We start from the raw sequence: 14,829 nt of genomic DNA, 5'->3' as shown, positions 1-14,829 counted from the left end.
AGAACTGTAGCTATTTAACTGAGTGACCAGGTGGGCAATTAACCAATGTTGGGCCTCGGTTCTCTCGTGTAATATGATTTTTAAGTTCTGTTCTTGGCCATTTTCCTAGCATTGAGCTGTATACTGTGTACTGAATGCTACAGTAGAAAGTATCCCTACCTTCAAAGAATATCCAGTCTTGCTGGGGAGACAAACTCCAGAGAGAGTCATGAATAGCTAGCAGAATGTGGTTGCATGATGTTCGTCAGTGTCATGCCATCCAGACTCTGAGTCTTTATTGCCCCTTCCACCCCAATGACACCCAAGCCTCTTTCTCTAGCCCTAGCTTCTTCGTTGAGCTTCAGACTCACAAATCTTGACTATGTACCAAACAGAGACCAGCACCTCTCCCCCAGTCTGTTCCTTCTCTTTCTCCAACTCCATAAATAGCTGCCCCACCTGGCTGCTACTCTTCATCCTCCTCCCAATACCAAGTCCCCTACTTTTACCTGCAAAGCAATGACTAACCTCAGCCCTTGTCATAGCTTATTGCAAGAAACAGATGACTCACTTCTTAGCCTCTAATCTAGTGTCCTACCTGCTTCGTTGACTCACCATAGTTTTTAGGACAGAGTTCAAAATACTTAACCCGTCATCCATTCAATCAATATTTATTGAGCACTAACTGTGTCGCCAGTGACCAATCTCAATGCTTGGGATAGAGTGGTTTACCACACAAGTTCCTCAGGCAAGTTCTTCATGGAACTTGCATCTTAGTTGGCAGAAATAGGTCATAAACCATTGAAAAAAATGCAGCACATGACATGATTTCAAGTTATGCTACAGTTCCTGACTGTCCCTGCTTTTCTTGGGCATCATCACTGCACCTGCCACTATCATCCAGGTCTTTTCTTCATCACATCACACTTCTTCCCACCTCCCGATCTCTGCTTTTGCTGCCTGAAATACTAACAATAATAGTAATAAGAATGGCCGAAACCGGTTTGGCTCAGTGGATAGAGCATCGATCTGCGGACTGAAAGGTCCCAGGTTCGATTCCAGTCAAGGGCATGTACCTTGGTTGCGGGCACATCCCCAGTGGGGGACATGCAAGAGGCAGCTGATCGATGTTTCTCTCTCATGGACTTTTCTAGCTCTCTATCCCTCTCCCTTCCTCTCTATAAAAAAACAATAAAATATATTAAAAAAAAATAGTAATAAGAATGATAATGATGATGATGATGAACTACATTTATGTAGCTCTTTAGTATGCTCCAGGAACTATTCTGAGCTTTTCAAATATATTAAAATAGTCAAATCCTTGTGAGGTAGGCACTATTTTTGATCCCATTGTACAAGGAGGACATTGAGGCACAACGTGATTAAGTAACTTGCCTTGTTCTAGGGATGTGGGCTATCTCACTGAACAACATAGAGAAAGATGCCTCATTTTTATTGGAGAAGGCAGACAATGAACAAAATAAGTAAATTGTATACAATCCGCTCTATGGTGAAAATGCTACAGAGAATAGTGAAGCAAAATAAGAAGGGTTGAAATGGGAATTGGAAGTCAAGGAGACTCAAACGCCATAATCTAGGCCTAACTGCATTCCATGCCTTACTCTTAGGGCCATTTTTTTAGTTATTTACATTTCAAATTTTTTTCTTTATAAGGAAATTTGAATAGCTGGACCAATTTAAAAGGTTCAGAGGCAGTGAATTATGTTGAGATCAGCACTTAATATGTCCCAAACACTTTTTTTCTCTTTTCCTAAGAGCTTCAACTTTTTTCTCATTTTTCAAATTTTATTGAGAAATAATTGAAATACATCACGGTATATGTTTAAGGTGTACAGCATAATGGCTTGATTTACATATATTGTGAAATGATCATCACAATGGGCGTAGCAAACAGCCATCATTTCATAGAGATACATTAAAAAGAGAAAAATTTTCTCCTATGATGAGAACTCTTATGATCTATAATCTTATCAGTTTTCTTATATATCATACAGCAGTATTAGCTACATCACCATGTTGTCCTATGTACTATGTACATGACATTCCTAGTAATTATCTCATAACTAGAAGTTTGTACCTTTTGACCTTTGACCTTCCTCCAGTTCCCACACACACACACACACACACACCCTGGCTTCTCACCACAAATCTGACCTCTTTTTCTACAAGTTTGGGGGGCTTTTAAAATTAGATTCTTCATATATGTGAAGTCATGCAGTATTTATCTTTCTCAGTCTGATTTATTTCACTTCGCACTATGCCCTCAAGGTCCACCCATATTGTCGTAAATTCTACTCTCACTTAGGCCAGCTGCCCTGGCCACATTTCCTCCCTCTGGGAGATTTCATTTCCTCATCTGTATTATGGGTAATGCTCCTTAACCTCACAGAGCTGCTGTAAGGAATAAATGAGACCAGGGCCCCCCAAAATGTTGGTTCTCATCTTCCTTTTCCAGGCTCTTAAACTCAGAATCCCTCAGTCGTCACCCACAGAATCAGTCACCTCTTAGATCTGGGTTTAGTGTGTGATTCCTGGGGTTTTCTACCCAATGTACCTGAAGTCTGGTCATTTTATTCAAACGAATAGCAGGGGAGAAATAAAAGTCAACATTAGGTCCAGATTTGTATATGAACAGATAATTCAACATAGGGAAGAATATATATATATATATATATAATGAGAGAAAGAACTAGAGATCAATAGAGTGAGAAAGGAGAACAGATTTGGATCCTTGCAAACCTTCCCCCAAAGTTCTCAAGCCCCACTCACCCATTATTCCCTCCCTCAGTCCACGGTGTGTGGAATGGAACAGTCTCACACACAGAGTGGCTTGCCCTAGCTCATCTCAGAGACTTCAATGAAATGACTCCAGAATACGACTTGGAGTGCATATGAAGTCATAAAATATTCATGCAAGCGGAAAATGGGCAAAAGTAAAAATGGCTGCCACCTGATGATGTCTAGCTACTGGACCAAGGGGAGCAGCCCCTTGTGCTGGTACAGGCAGAGCTGGTCATGGCTGTGCTGTCTCTATCCAGAGGACAAAATTCTCCCTGATGCCGCCTCCTCTTCCATCCCACCAGTTCCCAGCCAAATGTGAGTCTTTCATCACCTGTGACAGGGAAGCTCACCCCTCTGTCCAGTGGGACTTGTGGAGGCCAGTTCCTCCACAGGACTCTCTCCCCCCACATCCCCTGACCACACACACACACATACACACACACACGCACACACACACACGCACGCCCATGGAGACAGGACCTCATGTTGGGGTTTTATTTTTATTTTACAAGAATATAACATGCTGTAACAGGAAACACAGGGACTGAGTACATCATCTGTATCTCGGAAACCAGCTTCAGTTGTCAACAATAAATAAAATATTTCAATAATGAGGAATTCCTGGCAGGCGCAAAGAGGTTCCCAGGTCGTCCCGAGGTAGAGCCTGGTGGGGGAGGGACACAGGCTGCCGGGTCCTGCTGAGATGCTTGGGGGTCGAGGCAAACTACAGTCACAATAATAAATAACAATAGCAATCACAACAATAGACAGTAACAAAAAAATAACATGCTCTGGCAAGTCTTCACAGAACCAACAAGACGTTACAACTTAAATAATTGTCTCCTGGAGGAGCTCACAGTGCAGCGAGGACAGGGCTGCCATCCCGGGCACAGGGGGCCACCTGGTCCATCACCTCCCCAGCCCAGGCTCCTGCGCAGGCCCCGCCTCGGCAGGTTTGTTCGGCGATGCCCTGAGTGACAGGCAGGTTCTGATTTCCCCGGGGGCCTGCTCTTCCAAGCAGCCTCTCCCTCTACCTCCACTCCCAGCTTCTGGGATCTGTCCGAGGGTCATCGTGGTCCCTCAACATTGCAAGTTAAGTGCACCTCGAGGGTGTATCCCGGCAGGAGGCCCCGCTCACATGTGGACCCTGCTGCAAACACAAGGTCAGGCACCACCTACAAGGTCACCGAGAGCACCAAGATGCATTTCCCATGAGCAAGATGGCTTCTCTTCGGGGCTCTCTGCTCACTTGGAAGTGGATTCAAAGGTCAGTGTTGGAGGTATGAAAATCTCCCCTGGGGCCAGCATCACGCTGGTCCCCTGGCCTTGGAAAGACTGTGAGGCTGGACACAGGAGTGTTAAGAAGTACAAGCTAACGGGCCCTTGGGCAGCGAGGCAGGTGCGGCGGATGGAGCGGGAAGGGTCCGCATCCAGGGCGCCCTCCTGTGCCCCAGCAGCCTGGGAGTGAGGTGGACGGATGGGCTGTGCTCGATCAGCCGTGCTGCAGGCAAAACCGCTGGCCCGGCTGTCTCCCCTCCCGTCTTTGAGCTTCCCTTTATTTACATTTCCCAAACCACCCTGGACTAGTTCCTGCCCTGGTGAGAATGACAAGAGCCAGGGATACCTCCTGCACCACCATCCCTTTCCCCAGAGAGCACCACACAGCCGTGACCTTCAGCCCTGACCCACAAGTCCTGGGAGTTGGGGACGACCCTCTCAAGCATCAAGTTCGGTCCCACAGTTATCTGGAGGAGAGGCTGTTGCTTCCAAAACAAACAAACAAACAAAATCACAGCTTTTCCTTCTCTGTCCTCTTGTTTGCTTTGCAGAACCTGCCGCCCACACAAGGGGGCAGCTGCCTCAGGGCTGGGTGACAACCTCTCTTCCCGGAGGCTCAGGTGTGTGAGGGCTCTGCTGACCTGCAGCTGCAGCTGCACGGAGAGGCGCCGGTGGCCGAGGCTTGGGCAGCCAGGTCGTGATACGCGGGGGACTTCAGGAAGCGTGGGTAGGAGTCTTTCTCCATCAGGATGCGTGTCTTCCCCTGAGCCACGTCAAAGCACGTGGCCGTGGCAGCCTGCAGGTTGGTCCTGGTCAGCTCCCTGGTCTCGTGGTCTATGTTCACCTGTGGGGAGGAGGGCAAGCGCATGGGTGAGTAGGGGTTGCGGGGCATGGGGAAGGGTCCAGCAGGCAGAGGGAGGAAGGAGCCCTGGATTCTGAACCGGACACCCAGGGTCTCCAGAGTCCATTACTAAGTGGCTTTCAACTCTGGGCCAGTCCCCTCCACTGATCCAGTGTCTGCCCTCCAATCTCTCAGAATCCTCAAGCATGTGCTAAGACTGTCCAAAAGTGCAACCCCTTTTCACCCCTTCCTCTCTAACAACCACTCCTAGGTGAGTGCCAGGGCCTGCTAGCGGGTCCTCCCCTCCCCCTCCCTCCTTCTCCCTCCTCCCCCTCTGCCCTCCCCCCCGAACCTTTCAAACCCCAAGTCTGTCTGGTGGCAGCTCTCCTCTTCCCATGTCACTCAGAGGAAAGTCAAAGTGCATGCTGGGCCCACGCAGCTACCTGGACCCTCCCCTGGCCACCTGCCACCTGTGTAACCTCATCTCCTATTCTCTCCCCCCCTCTCCGCGCTCCACACAGGCCAAGGTGCTGGCTTGTGGTGATGACAACACTCTCTGGCCTTTGCACTTTCCTTTTCCGGTTCGGTGTGCTGTCCTCCCATAACTCTCATGCCTCTGTGCATGTGTCACCTTATCCAATGGCCCATCTCTCACTTCCCTCTGTAAGATGGAAAGACCTCACTTCCGTCCCCCGGGGCTCCCTCCCCTACCTGCGTTATGTCTATCAGAGGACCAGAGCACCCCCTGGCAAATGTTTATTTGTTTGGTTGGCTGCTGGCACCTTCTCCCACTAAGATAGAGGCTCTGTTTGTTCACTGCTCTCTTCCCCATGACTACTAACAGGTCCTGGCATGGAATGGATGCTCAATAAATCTTTACAGAGTAACGTGGACTATAATAGATAAAAAGTGTCCAGAAAATAAAATAGAAAGTGTGGCGCTAAAAGCAAAGCATTACTCTCATCTCTCCACTAGGTGGCCCCGTGTCCTTTAGCAAATGTGGGCGCCAGGTGGCGGAGGCCTGAGGGAAGCTTGCAAGTTCAATGACCTGAGGCAGGCCAGCCAGGGGAGCGAGGCAGGTCACACAAGGTCCCTACAATGGGCCCGGCTCCCCAGTTGAGTGTTTTGGGCGCTTCTAAAAATGGCTTAGTCTACAAGAGTGGGTATGGACCGATGCCAAGATACCTGCCCACCCCTCAACCCTGTCAGTGAGTCTTTGGGTAGTGGCCCCCCAGGGTGGCACGAAGCCCCCAATTCTCAGTGGGGAAGGAACAGGCAGGGTCTGGGGAATCTCGGGATCCATCTGGGCTCTGACCTCTTTGGGGGCTTCGCTGCCGATGAACTCCTCAAAGATCCTGTGCGCCCGGGAGGCCAGCTTGGTGGCCGACCGGATCTTCTTGAACTCCTCACAGGCCAGCCAGAACTCCAGGTTCTCCTCGCTGAACTCCGTCTTCAGGAAAGCATGGAAGGCAGCCACCCCGTCTGGGTTGGAGGGAGAGAGGAGGAGACTGGTCAGACTGAGGGGACAGCGGGGAATAAAAGAAGCAAAAACAGCCATTGCCGCCGACGGCTCTATTTTTAGGATGCAATTTTCTCCAACAAGGACCTGCCTTTGTATTCTGAATAGAGGCTGGCACACCGGGGGATCATTATTATTATTATTATTATTATTATTACTACAGCTGTTATCTTGCCCAGCCTTTCAGCATCTCTCAGGCTGGTGTTCCTCCCCTCCCCCAAGCGCATGAGCACACACGTGTCATCCAAGGTCCTACTCACTTTTACTGCTCAGCAGCATGTCAAACGACTCTCTCCATCCCAGCACATCTTCTGAGAAGTTTCTGCGCAAAAAAAAAAAAAAAAAAAAAAAAGTCAAGATTTTAATTTAGAGAAGAAGGCCAACCCATTCATGCATAGCCAGAACTCTGATGGGAGTTGCCTAATCCAGAGGAAGACTTGCTCAGTGATTATTGGAGCGGACTCCTTCAACCCTTGGTTGTGGGTGAGGGGGACAGAAGTATTTTCTAGAAGGCAAGTCTGTCATCAGGAACCAAAGCCAGGCCCTGTTTGCTCCTCAAAAAATATCTTCTAAGGCGGACTCTTTGCTGTCCAAGATTCTTGCATTTCCCCTGACTCTCGAGGTGTTGTTTTGTTTGTTTTCCCAAGAAAATAAGAGCCTCGTGAATAAAGGGTGTGTCACCCAGAACCCCAGAGCCTGGCACAGTTGATGTTCAATACGAAAGGGCTTTTAGGTGAGGCGCATACCCGTGGAAGCAGAGCCATTGACTGACACCTTCAAGGGGTCTTGGACCCTGACCGAGCCCTGGTTAAATGACATCTCCAGGTGGGAGAGTAGGAGAACCGGGCATTCAGGTCCTGAGTACACTCAACTGTACGCAGACTTAGAACCCCGGAGCCATCCTCCCAGTCACCCATGAGCCAACAGCCATAGCGGACCAGTAAGAAGCCCAGGGAGGGGTCACCAAGGTTCTACACCCCAGCATGTCCTGGTTTCTCCTTCCCATAACTCCTTCCCTAAATCTGGCTAGGTCTCCTCTAGGGGCCCTGGGCTGGTCAGCAGGACTCACCGCTCTTTGCCGTGTTTGCTGTTCCCCTCAGACTTGGCAGCATCGGAGCTGAGGTCTGATTTGTGAAGAAAGATCCCCAGCCGGGTCTTGAACTCTTTGGCTCTGGAAGACAAAGCAGGAAGCATGTAAGGATTCTCCATGTGCTCAGCCAGGGCAGAGAGGTTGGGGGGGGCTGGGGGGGGGGGCGGGTGCAGAGGGGATCTCAGAAGAGCTCAGACTGGGGAGCCCCCTGAATTCCAGCCTCCAGGGTTCCTGGGAACGTGGCTTCTCTCCTTAGTATCAGGAACCCCCAAACCATGAAAGGGATGTTTGAGCCGGGCCTCCTAGGTCTGAGTTTACAGCACTTCGGACACTTAAGTCACACTCTCTCGCCCTCGGGACTTGTGCTGAAAACTTCTGGAACTGTGTGGAAACTAATTCCTCATCTTTACCTTGCCCTTCCCCGGCCACCAGCTCTAGCAAGGATTGGGGGCAGCTGAGCAGCCGCCTGGGAAGTGGGCCCATCCCTCCTCACCTGCGGACCCCAAAACCACCTCCCTGCCTTCCCAGGGCCAGAGGAGGCCACGCCCCGAGGTGTGGGCTAGCCAATTAAAAAACCAAGTGCTTAAGAAACTGAGGGGGGCCGGTTCGGCTTGGGGATGCCAACGTGGTCGCTAGCAGGTCCGCTGAGAAGGACTGCCACTTGTCAGAGGCTGGATGGAGAATGGCAGGAAGCAGCGGTCTCTATGTTTCCGCCTCTCTCCCCTGGACTCGGTGCTTCTCTGAGGTCCCAAGGGAAGCACCCGGGTGACCTCTGCCTCTCCCATCCATCCTCAGCCTCCTAGTATCCCGCCCACCCTGGTCCCCAAGCCGGCTCGCGCGCCCCCACTTCCTCCTCCGGGCAGCGGGACGAGCCCCTCTCACCTCTCCAGGCAGGTGGTGGGGAAGGCGGACAGGGTCCGGCACATGGCTGCGGGCGCGGGGCAGCACGGCGTGGGGGGACGGGCGGCGGGCTCCAGCGGGCACGGCAGCGCGAGGGGCAGAGGGTCCGAGAGGCAGAGGGTCCGAGAGACAGAGTCCGCAGCGGCTGATGCTCAGAGACTCGGGTTGGGCTTTGCAGGCTGCACTCGCGGAGCCCGTGAGCCGGTGGCTTTTATGCTCCCGGAGGAGAGGGGGCGGGGCGCACTGGCTCGCCGCCGACCAATCAGAGAGCGGGACGGAGTGCCACTTAGGCAGAGGCGGGGCCGGGAACCGAACCCCCCGGGGCGCCGGCGCAGGGTTGCACCCAGCCACCCGCGTGCAACCTTCACACAGGGATGCGGAGGGCGGGGGGAGCGGGGGTCACACGGGACAGCCTTCCTCCGGGCAGAGAAGTCCCAGGAAGATGAGACACGCACACCCCGTTACGGGGGGGGGGGGGGGGGGGGGGGGGGGGGGGCGGGGGGGGGGGGACCCGCTGGTCTCTGGTAAAAGCTGGAACCAACGCGGAGGGAGAGGATGCTGGTAGTGGGGTGAAGGGTCTGGGAGGCACACGTGGTGTGGGTCACAGCCTGAGCCTGTTAGGCCCTGAAATGCAACTCCGGGTAAGAGAGCCTCGTGATTATACTGGTGACTGCCACGTACTGTGCTCCTAGCTGGATGGATGGCTACCGGGCTAAGTGAGGCCTGTACCATCTCATCATCCCCTCCCTTCTGTGAGCGGAGAAACTGAGTCAGAGAGTGAAAGAGGCTTGCCTGCGATCCTAGAGTTGGGCATAGCAGACATGTGGAGGGAGGTGAAGACGGAGGGAGCACCTTACTAAGACAGGTTAAATAACTTGCTCCAAGTTACACAGTAATGATTTTCCTGTGTGTTTCCCACTGCTTCCTCCTCAAAAATAAAAGAAAGGAAGAAAGGAATCTCGGCACCTCTGTCGCTGATGAGTGATCCTGGGTAGAAGAGCTGCTGATTCAGTGTCCTGGTTTCTGAGATTCAGGTGATGAATGCTTTCCTGGCTTCTCTCCTCACCTTCCCATCAAGGCCACACAACCTCCCCCCACGCCACATAAAGAGGCTGCTTGGGAGGCTGTCAATGTGGGGTTGAGAGCCAGATCCTGGCTGCAAACCATGACTCCGCCATTGACAGACGGAAGACCTTCCTTGGGCAAGCCTCTTCATTTTCCCCGGCCTCGTTCTCCTCCTCTCTAAGATGAGAACATGCTATGTGTATTTCATGAGGTGGGTGTGAGGTGTAAATAAGCTAATTCTTAGTTTTCGTTTCCCAGGAAACAGGAAATTCAGTTCCTCGGAGGCAGAGACTGGCTGGGCAGAGTTCTCGGAACTCAGAGGGAGTGAGGGAGGCTGGGGTGGGGAGGGGGAGGCTGGGGTGGGCAGAGGGAGGTTAGGGTGGGCAGAGGGAGGCTGGGGTGGGCAGAGGGAGGTTAGGGTGGACAGAGGGAGGAGGTGAATGCCACTTGCAGAACAGTCCCTTGAAGCTGTCCCCCATTGAAGCAAGGGTTCAGATACCCCCACCCCGGCCTTTCATTGGAAGCCGTTGCCACAAGAGATGGCCTTATATTAAACATGGCAACTCTCTGTCCAGGGCCTCAGTCCCAAAGAAGGGATTTGGGTGGCATGCCACAGCACCTGCCATAGCATGTAAGGCTCTAAGACTGAGAAGGCTAGCCCCTGTTTTTGTAAAATTACTGTTTGAAATTCTTTGCTATTAGATGATTAGATGCTGTGAGTCAACTCTATTACATTTGCTCTCTAGCTGCTTGAATAATAGGGAAGATAAACTCGGCTGTCTGACCCTGTAGGCTAGTCATCTAATGTAAGGTCCGGAAAAAACCCTTATTTGGGAGACAAAGGGGGTGGAAAGATATAAATAGGGAAAGCTTCCTCCATGGTTTTGCTCAGAAATTTGGGCCCGCTGGTGTAATCAATAGTGTAACTCCATTTCTCTGGGTGTCGCTTGGTTTTTCTCCCGTCTTCTATAAGCATCATTTCTTCTGAAACAAGATCCCTGCTCAGCACACGGTCAGCACTCAATACATGTTAGTGCTCGGTTTCACTTAACACGGGGATTGCTGGACAGTAAGGAAAAGTACGTACTGTGTTTTTTGTCTTTTGGAAGTGAGGTCTTTAATTCATAAGGAGGCATCTAAGAGTTCTATTCCTCAGCAAGTCCTGGAAGTAAAAGTTGGGGGGAAGAGAAACAAGAGGAGAAATGGTTCTCCACCTGAGAGAGCTCAGTGAGAAAACCCAGAAAAGCTAGTGGGGGAAGGAGAGGAGGAAAACACTGAGGGGTGTGGAGGAGAAGGCCTGTGAGGTGTGCTGGAGGCATTGCTAGAGCAATAGGCCCAATTCAGGACAGTGTTCTTGTCCAGGCTGATCCCCTTGTTGACCAGGGCCTGCAGCATCTGACCTAGTTCGCCAAAACACAGTGTCCTCTGAGGAGTCAGAGTCAGCGCTTTCCCAACCTCCCAGCTGGTTAGCAGGATGGTTAGTGGGGCTTGGGGGGGAGGGGGGGCAGGTACAGCAACATCTCACACGTGGGCAGCACCACCTCAGCTCCCAGCATCCACCCTCACCCTCATCTCACCAATTTAGGCTCTTACGTAATATTCTCACATGTCCAGGGCTGGATCCGTGTGGGGCAGGAGTGGGCGAGGGTTGGGAGGGGCAGTGATGTGCAACCAGACAATGGAAGGATGTCTTTGTGAGCATCTGTTTCTCAGCATGGGCCTTCCTCCATGTGGGACGCCGCCCACCCAGCCCATCTCTGGTCCAGAGAACTCTCAGCTGGGGTGAGGGTTGTTGTTTCACCTGGGCCTGGTCAACCCCCGGGGCAGCTGCCAGGTGGGCGTGTGGGTGTGTCTGGGACCGCTGTTCTTCAAAGGACAAAAAGGAGTGTATGGATGGATGAAAACCCAGTCTGGCCCTCAGCGGCCCCTGTAGGAATGAGCCGGGACAGGGCCATGTGATAACAATCATCGGGTTCATGCAGAGACCCTCCACAAACCTCTTCTGTTGTTTCCCTGCCACTGAGCCAGAGGAGCTTTCTATTTCCCATTCCGCAGACAACCCAGCGGCTGTGCCCCAGCCGCCCTCAGTTAATTGTTCTGGAACTGGAAACAGCTGAACCCTGGGCCCGTGCATCGCCAGATGCCTGAGCTAGGTCTGTCTCCCACTCGACAGAGAAAGCAGAGAGACAAAGGGAAGGTTGCAGGGGGCGCGGGCCTGCACATCCGTCCAATCGGCGAGCCCGGAGCTCCCTGCTCAAGATGAAGAGCCCTCCGGTGGCCATGGTTACCTCTTGGGTTTCCTGGCAGAAACTTCTTGAAGCTGATCATGTATCCCAAATTCTCTTCGCAGCAGGTGGGCCGGTTCATAGCTGCGATTTCGGTAATGACTCGATAGTTGCTGTAAATCCAGAAGGATGAGCTCATCTATGCATCGCGCTGGCTGCGACGGGACCGGACCTCATGGCCCAGCACCCTCAGCGCAGCTGCGTTTTCTCCGGGGGAAGGTGTGGGGACCCGGCTCTGCAGCTGGGCCTTCTGGGGTCCGGATTACACATCTCACGGCGACCCAGCCACGTTGCCTTCCATCTCCTCCAGCTCCCCTTCCCCCCACCCTATCCCCTTGACCCACCCTTCCCACCAAGGCAGAGGTCTAGAGGGGACCCTTGTAGAAGACAGTTGGGGGAGATGAAAATACTTCCTGGACTTCTGATTTGGCACAGACAATCCAACCCCTACATGGGTCTAGATCTCATTTCAACTACCAGCCTACCGATACGTATTTATTAAGAATTTACTGTGTTCCCAAGTCGGTGGTGGGAGAAACAGCAGCCTTTAAGGCTCTTCCCTGCCTTCACTGACCTTATAACTGAGCAGAGGAAACCAACCTTGTGGGGGCAGGGAGGGCCTGGGGATGAAAAGAAACCCTTGCCTGGCTTTGCAACAGATGTTCAGGGGAGGGAGGGAGCAGACAGGGTGATGGTGTTAAATAAAGGGGCGGTGGCTTGGGGAGTGAACAGGTATGAGAGCCATGGAACCTGCTGGACAGACAGGAGGGAGCATGCTTCAGGAGGGAGAAGCAGCTAGGAAGAGCTGTAGTTTGGGGGTACAGGACAGATGCAGAAAGATTTAGGAATTCCTGACACACAGGCAGAGGCATCTAGGCTTGCGAGGTTTAGAAACATAAAAGAAGTGGAGGGAGAGAAATAGGCCCTGGGGACCCTTGCCCAGCTGGTGTGACAAAACCACGGCTGCCCCCTCTCCCCAGTGAGGGAAGTTGACAGAGTTCAGCCTGGGTGTAGGAAATGAGTCTTTCCCCCTGATTCTCCTCTGGGGCACTGGGTGCAGCTCACTTGGATGATTCCTCTCTGTTTTTTTCTCCTCTTTTTTCCCTCTCTGCTCCCCTCCCGGCAGAGTCCTCATTGGGGGGGGCGGGGGGGGGGGAGGGGGAGACCTGCTTCTCTCTATCCAACCGGCCAATGGACCCCTATCCTCCAAGGCAGGGCAGTCCCAGCCAGCGGTGCCCATGGGTGCTAGGAACATGGTAGGACTTCTCTGTGTGGCATATGAGGCTCCACCCACCTGATCTCGGGTCCTTCCCTTCATACCGTAAAGCCAGGTCCATGCTGCCTGGGACTACAAACCCCTGAGGCCCCTCCCCTCCCCTCCCCTCCCTGTACAACTCATTTTAAAAGACGTTTTCCAATAAACTTAATTGTATTTATATATGGCCATATAACTTCCATAGAACAAAAGGCAAAGATCTCAAGCGTTCAGTTTAATCATTTTTGGCAAATGTATACGCCCGTGGAACCAATCCCCGGTCAGTCACACAACATGTTCATCACTCTAGAAACCTCCTTCATGATACCCCCGTTCTCAGGCAACCTCTAGTCTGAATCCCAGAACCCCAAGGCTGACTGTCCTTGACTTTTCTGCTTATTTTTGAGGCCAAGCTCAAACGTGCTTTCTCATCCCCGCTTCAGCCTCTAGGCCCCGGTCAGTGTATTTGCTGTAAATGCCAGCTGGCTGGCTGGCTGGCTTCGGTGTCAACACAAATCACATTAACGAACCTTTGTTGAACACTTACTATGTGCCAGGCTCTGTTTTGATTTCCCTGGAATTAGCTTTCCATTCTCATGATGACCCCATAGGATGGGTCACTCCTTGTCCTCCTCCTGCACGGGAGTAAGCTGGGGCGCAGAGTGGTTAAGTAACTTGCCTGTGGTCGCACAGAGAGTCTGTGGTCTAGCTGGGTTGTGAGCTCAGAAAGGTCAACTCCAGAGCTGGTGTTCCTAAGCACACACCCGGCCAGCTTGCTGTGTGGAATTTTCTAAAACTCAGAATGTGCTGCCCCATGAGAGGAATAAAGCGTAGCTTGGGGAATACTGACAACTCATCCTTCTGTCCTCCGAAATTCTCCTTGCTGTATTGTCTTTCTACCCTCCTCTGCTTCTCTGCTCATCCCATTCCCCTCCGTCACTCGCATTTTCCACATTCTGTTTGCCCTTAGCTGTGTGTCATCACTGGCTTGGTCTTTGGGGCTTCTGCAGTCCCTTGTGGATACAGTTCCGGAACTCGGCAGCGGAGAGCCAGGAAGCAGCTAAGGGAGACCCGGCTTCAGCTCCCAGAGATGGGATGTGCGGGGCCCAGGGCCCTTTCTCCTCCTCACCCTCCGGGAGCCTGAGTGCTGGTAGACGGAGCCTCTGGTGTTTATGCGTTCGTGGTGCCCCATGCTGGCTCTGTGCTTGGTGCCGCACCCACGTGGGCTTATCTGCCTGAGTTCTCCCTGATGCCAGAGCCCAGGGTCCCCCCAGCATGTCTGTCCTGGGCCTCTTTCCAGCCTGGGCTCTGCTGCCTCAGCTCTCACCTGCAAACACTCTGCTGTCACACCAACGTGTCCCCTAAAATCAGAGACAATAAATGAGCCCCTAATCCTGCCATTCCAAAATGGGAGAATTACCTGGGCATTCTTCCTCCTCCTCACCCTCCCTCTGCTCCCCGCCCCCTTCCTGGCTCGTCACGACCGTCATTTTTCTGGGAGCCTCTCTCTTCCGCTCACTAAGACTTAGAAACAAAGCTGATCAAAGCCTGAATGTTTCCCATGTAATGGGTTCAGGGAGGCCCCGAGAAGCCACCGAGAAGGAAAGATGTGAGGGCAACAGGCGAGGCCTGGGGTGTGCAAATGACTGGAAGGCGATGCTGACAGTTGCAGTTTCCTGTTCCTCCCAGCAGAGGAGCGAGCAGTGCTGAGGCCAGAGCTAAAAGGTGGTGGCGCTGCACTCGGGGTGCCTCTCCTCACAGGAAACAAGCCTGGGGAGCCTAAGGAGGCCACCCCGAGTGTGTGTGTGTGTGTGT

At 52.4% G+C, this 14,829-nt stretch overlaps 1 protein-coding gene across 1 annotated transcript; it reads right to left on the bottom strand.

Annotated features, from left to right (window-relative positions):
• Nucleotides 1–3,261: 3,261 nt before the first annotated feature.
• On the bottom strand, nucleotides 3,262–8,588 carry RGS16 (regulator of G protein signaling 16). Its single transcript, XM_036442157.2, has 5 exons — nucleotides 8,392–8,588; nucleotides 7,489–7,590; nucleotides 6,680–6,741; nucleotides 6,216–6,382; nucleotides 3,262–4,903 (listed from the first exon to the last, which is right to left on the bottom strand). Exons 1-5 carry the CDS (start codon nucleotides 8,433–8,435, stop codon nucleotides 4,676–4,678), a joined length of 603 nt encoding a protein of 200 aa, XP_036298050.1. The 5' UTR covers nucleotides 8,436–8,588; the 3' UTR covers nucleotides 3,262–4,675.
• Between the last annotated feature and the right edge of the window lie 6,241 nt (nucleotides 8,589–14,829).

Source organism: Pipistrellus kuhlii, unplaced genomic scaffold, assembly GCF_014108245.1.
Source record: "Pipistrellus kuhlii isolate mPipKuh1 unplaced genomic scaffold, mPipKuh1.p scaffold_m20_p_18, whole genome shotgun sequence".
In the NCBI taxonomy this organism is placed as follows: Eukaryota; Metazoa; Chordata; class Mammalia; order Chiroptera; family Vespertilionidae; genus Pipistrellus; species Pipistrellus kuhlii.
This window is presented reverse-complemented; position numbering and strand designations above follow the sequence as displayed.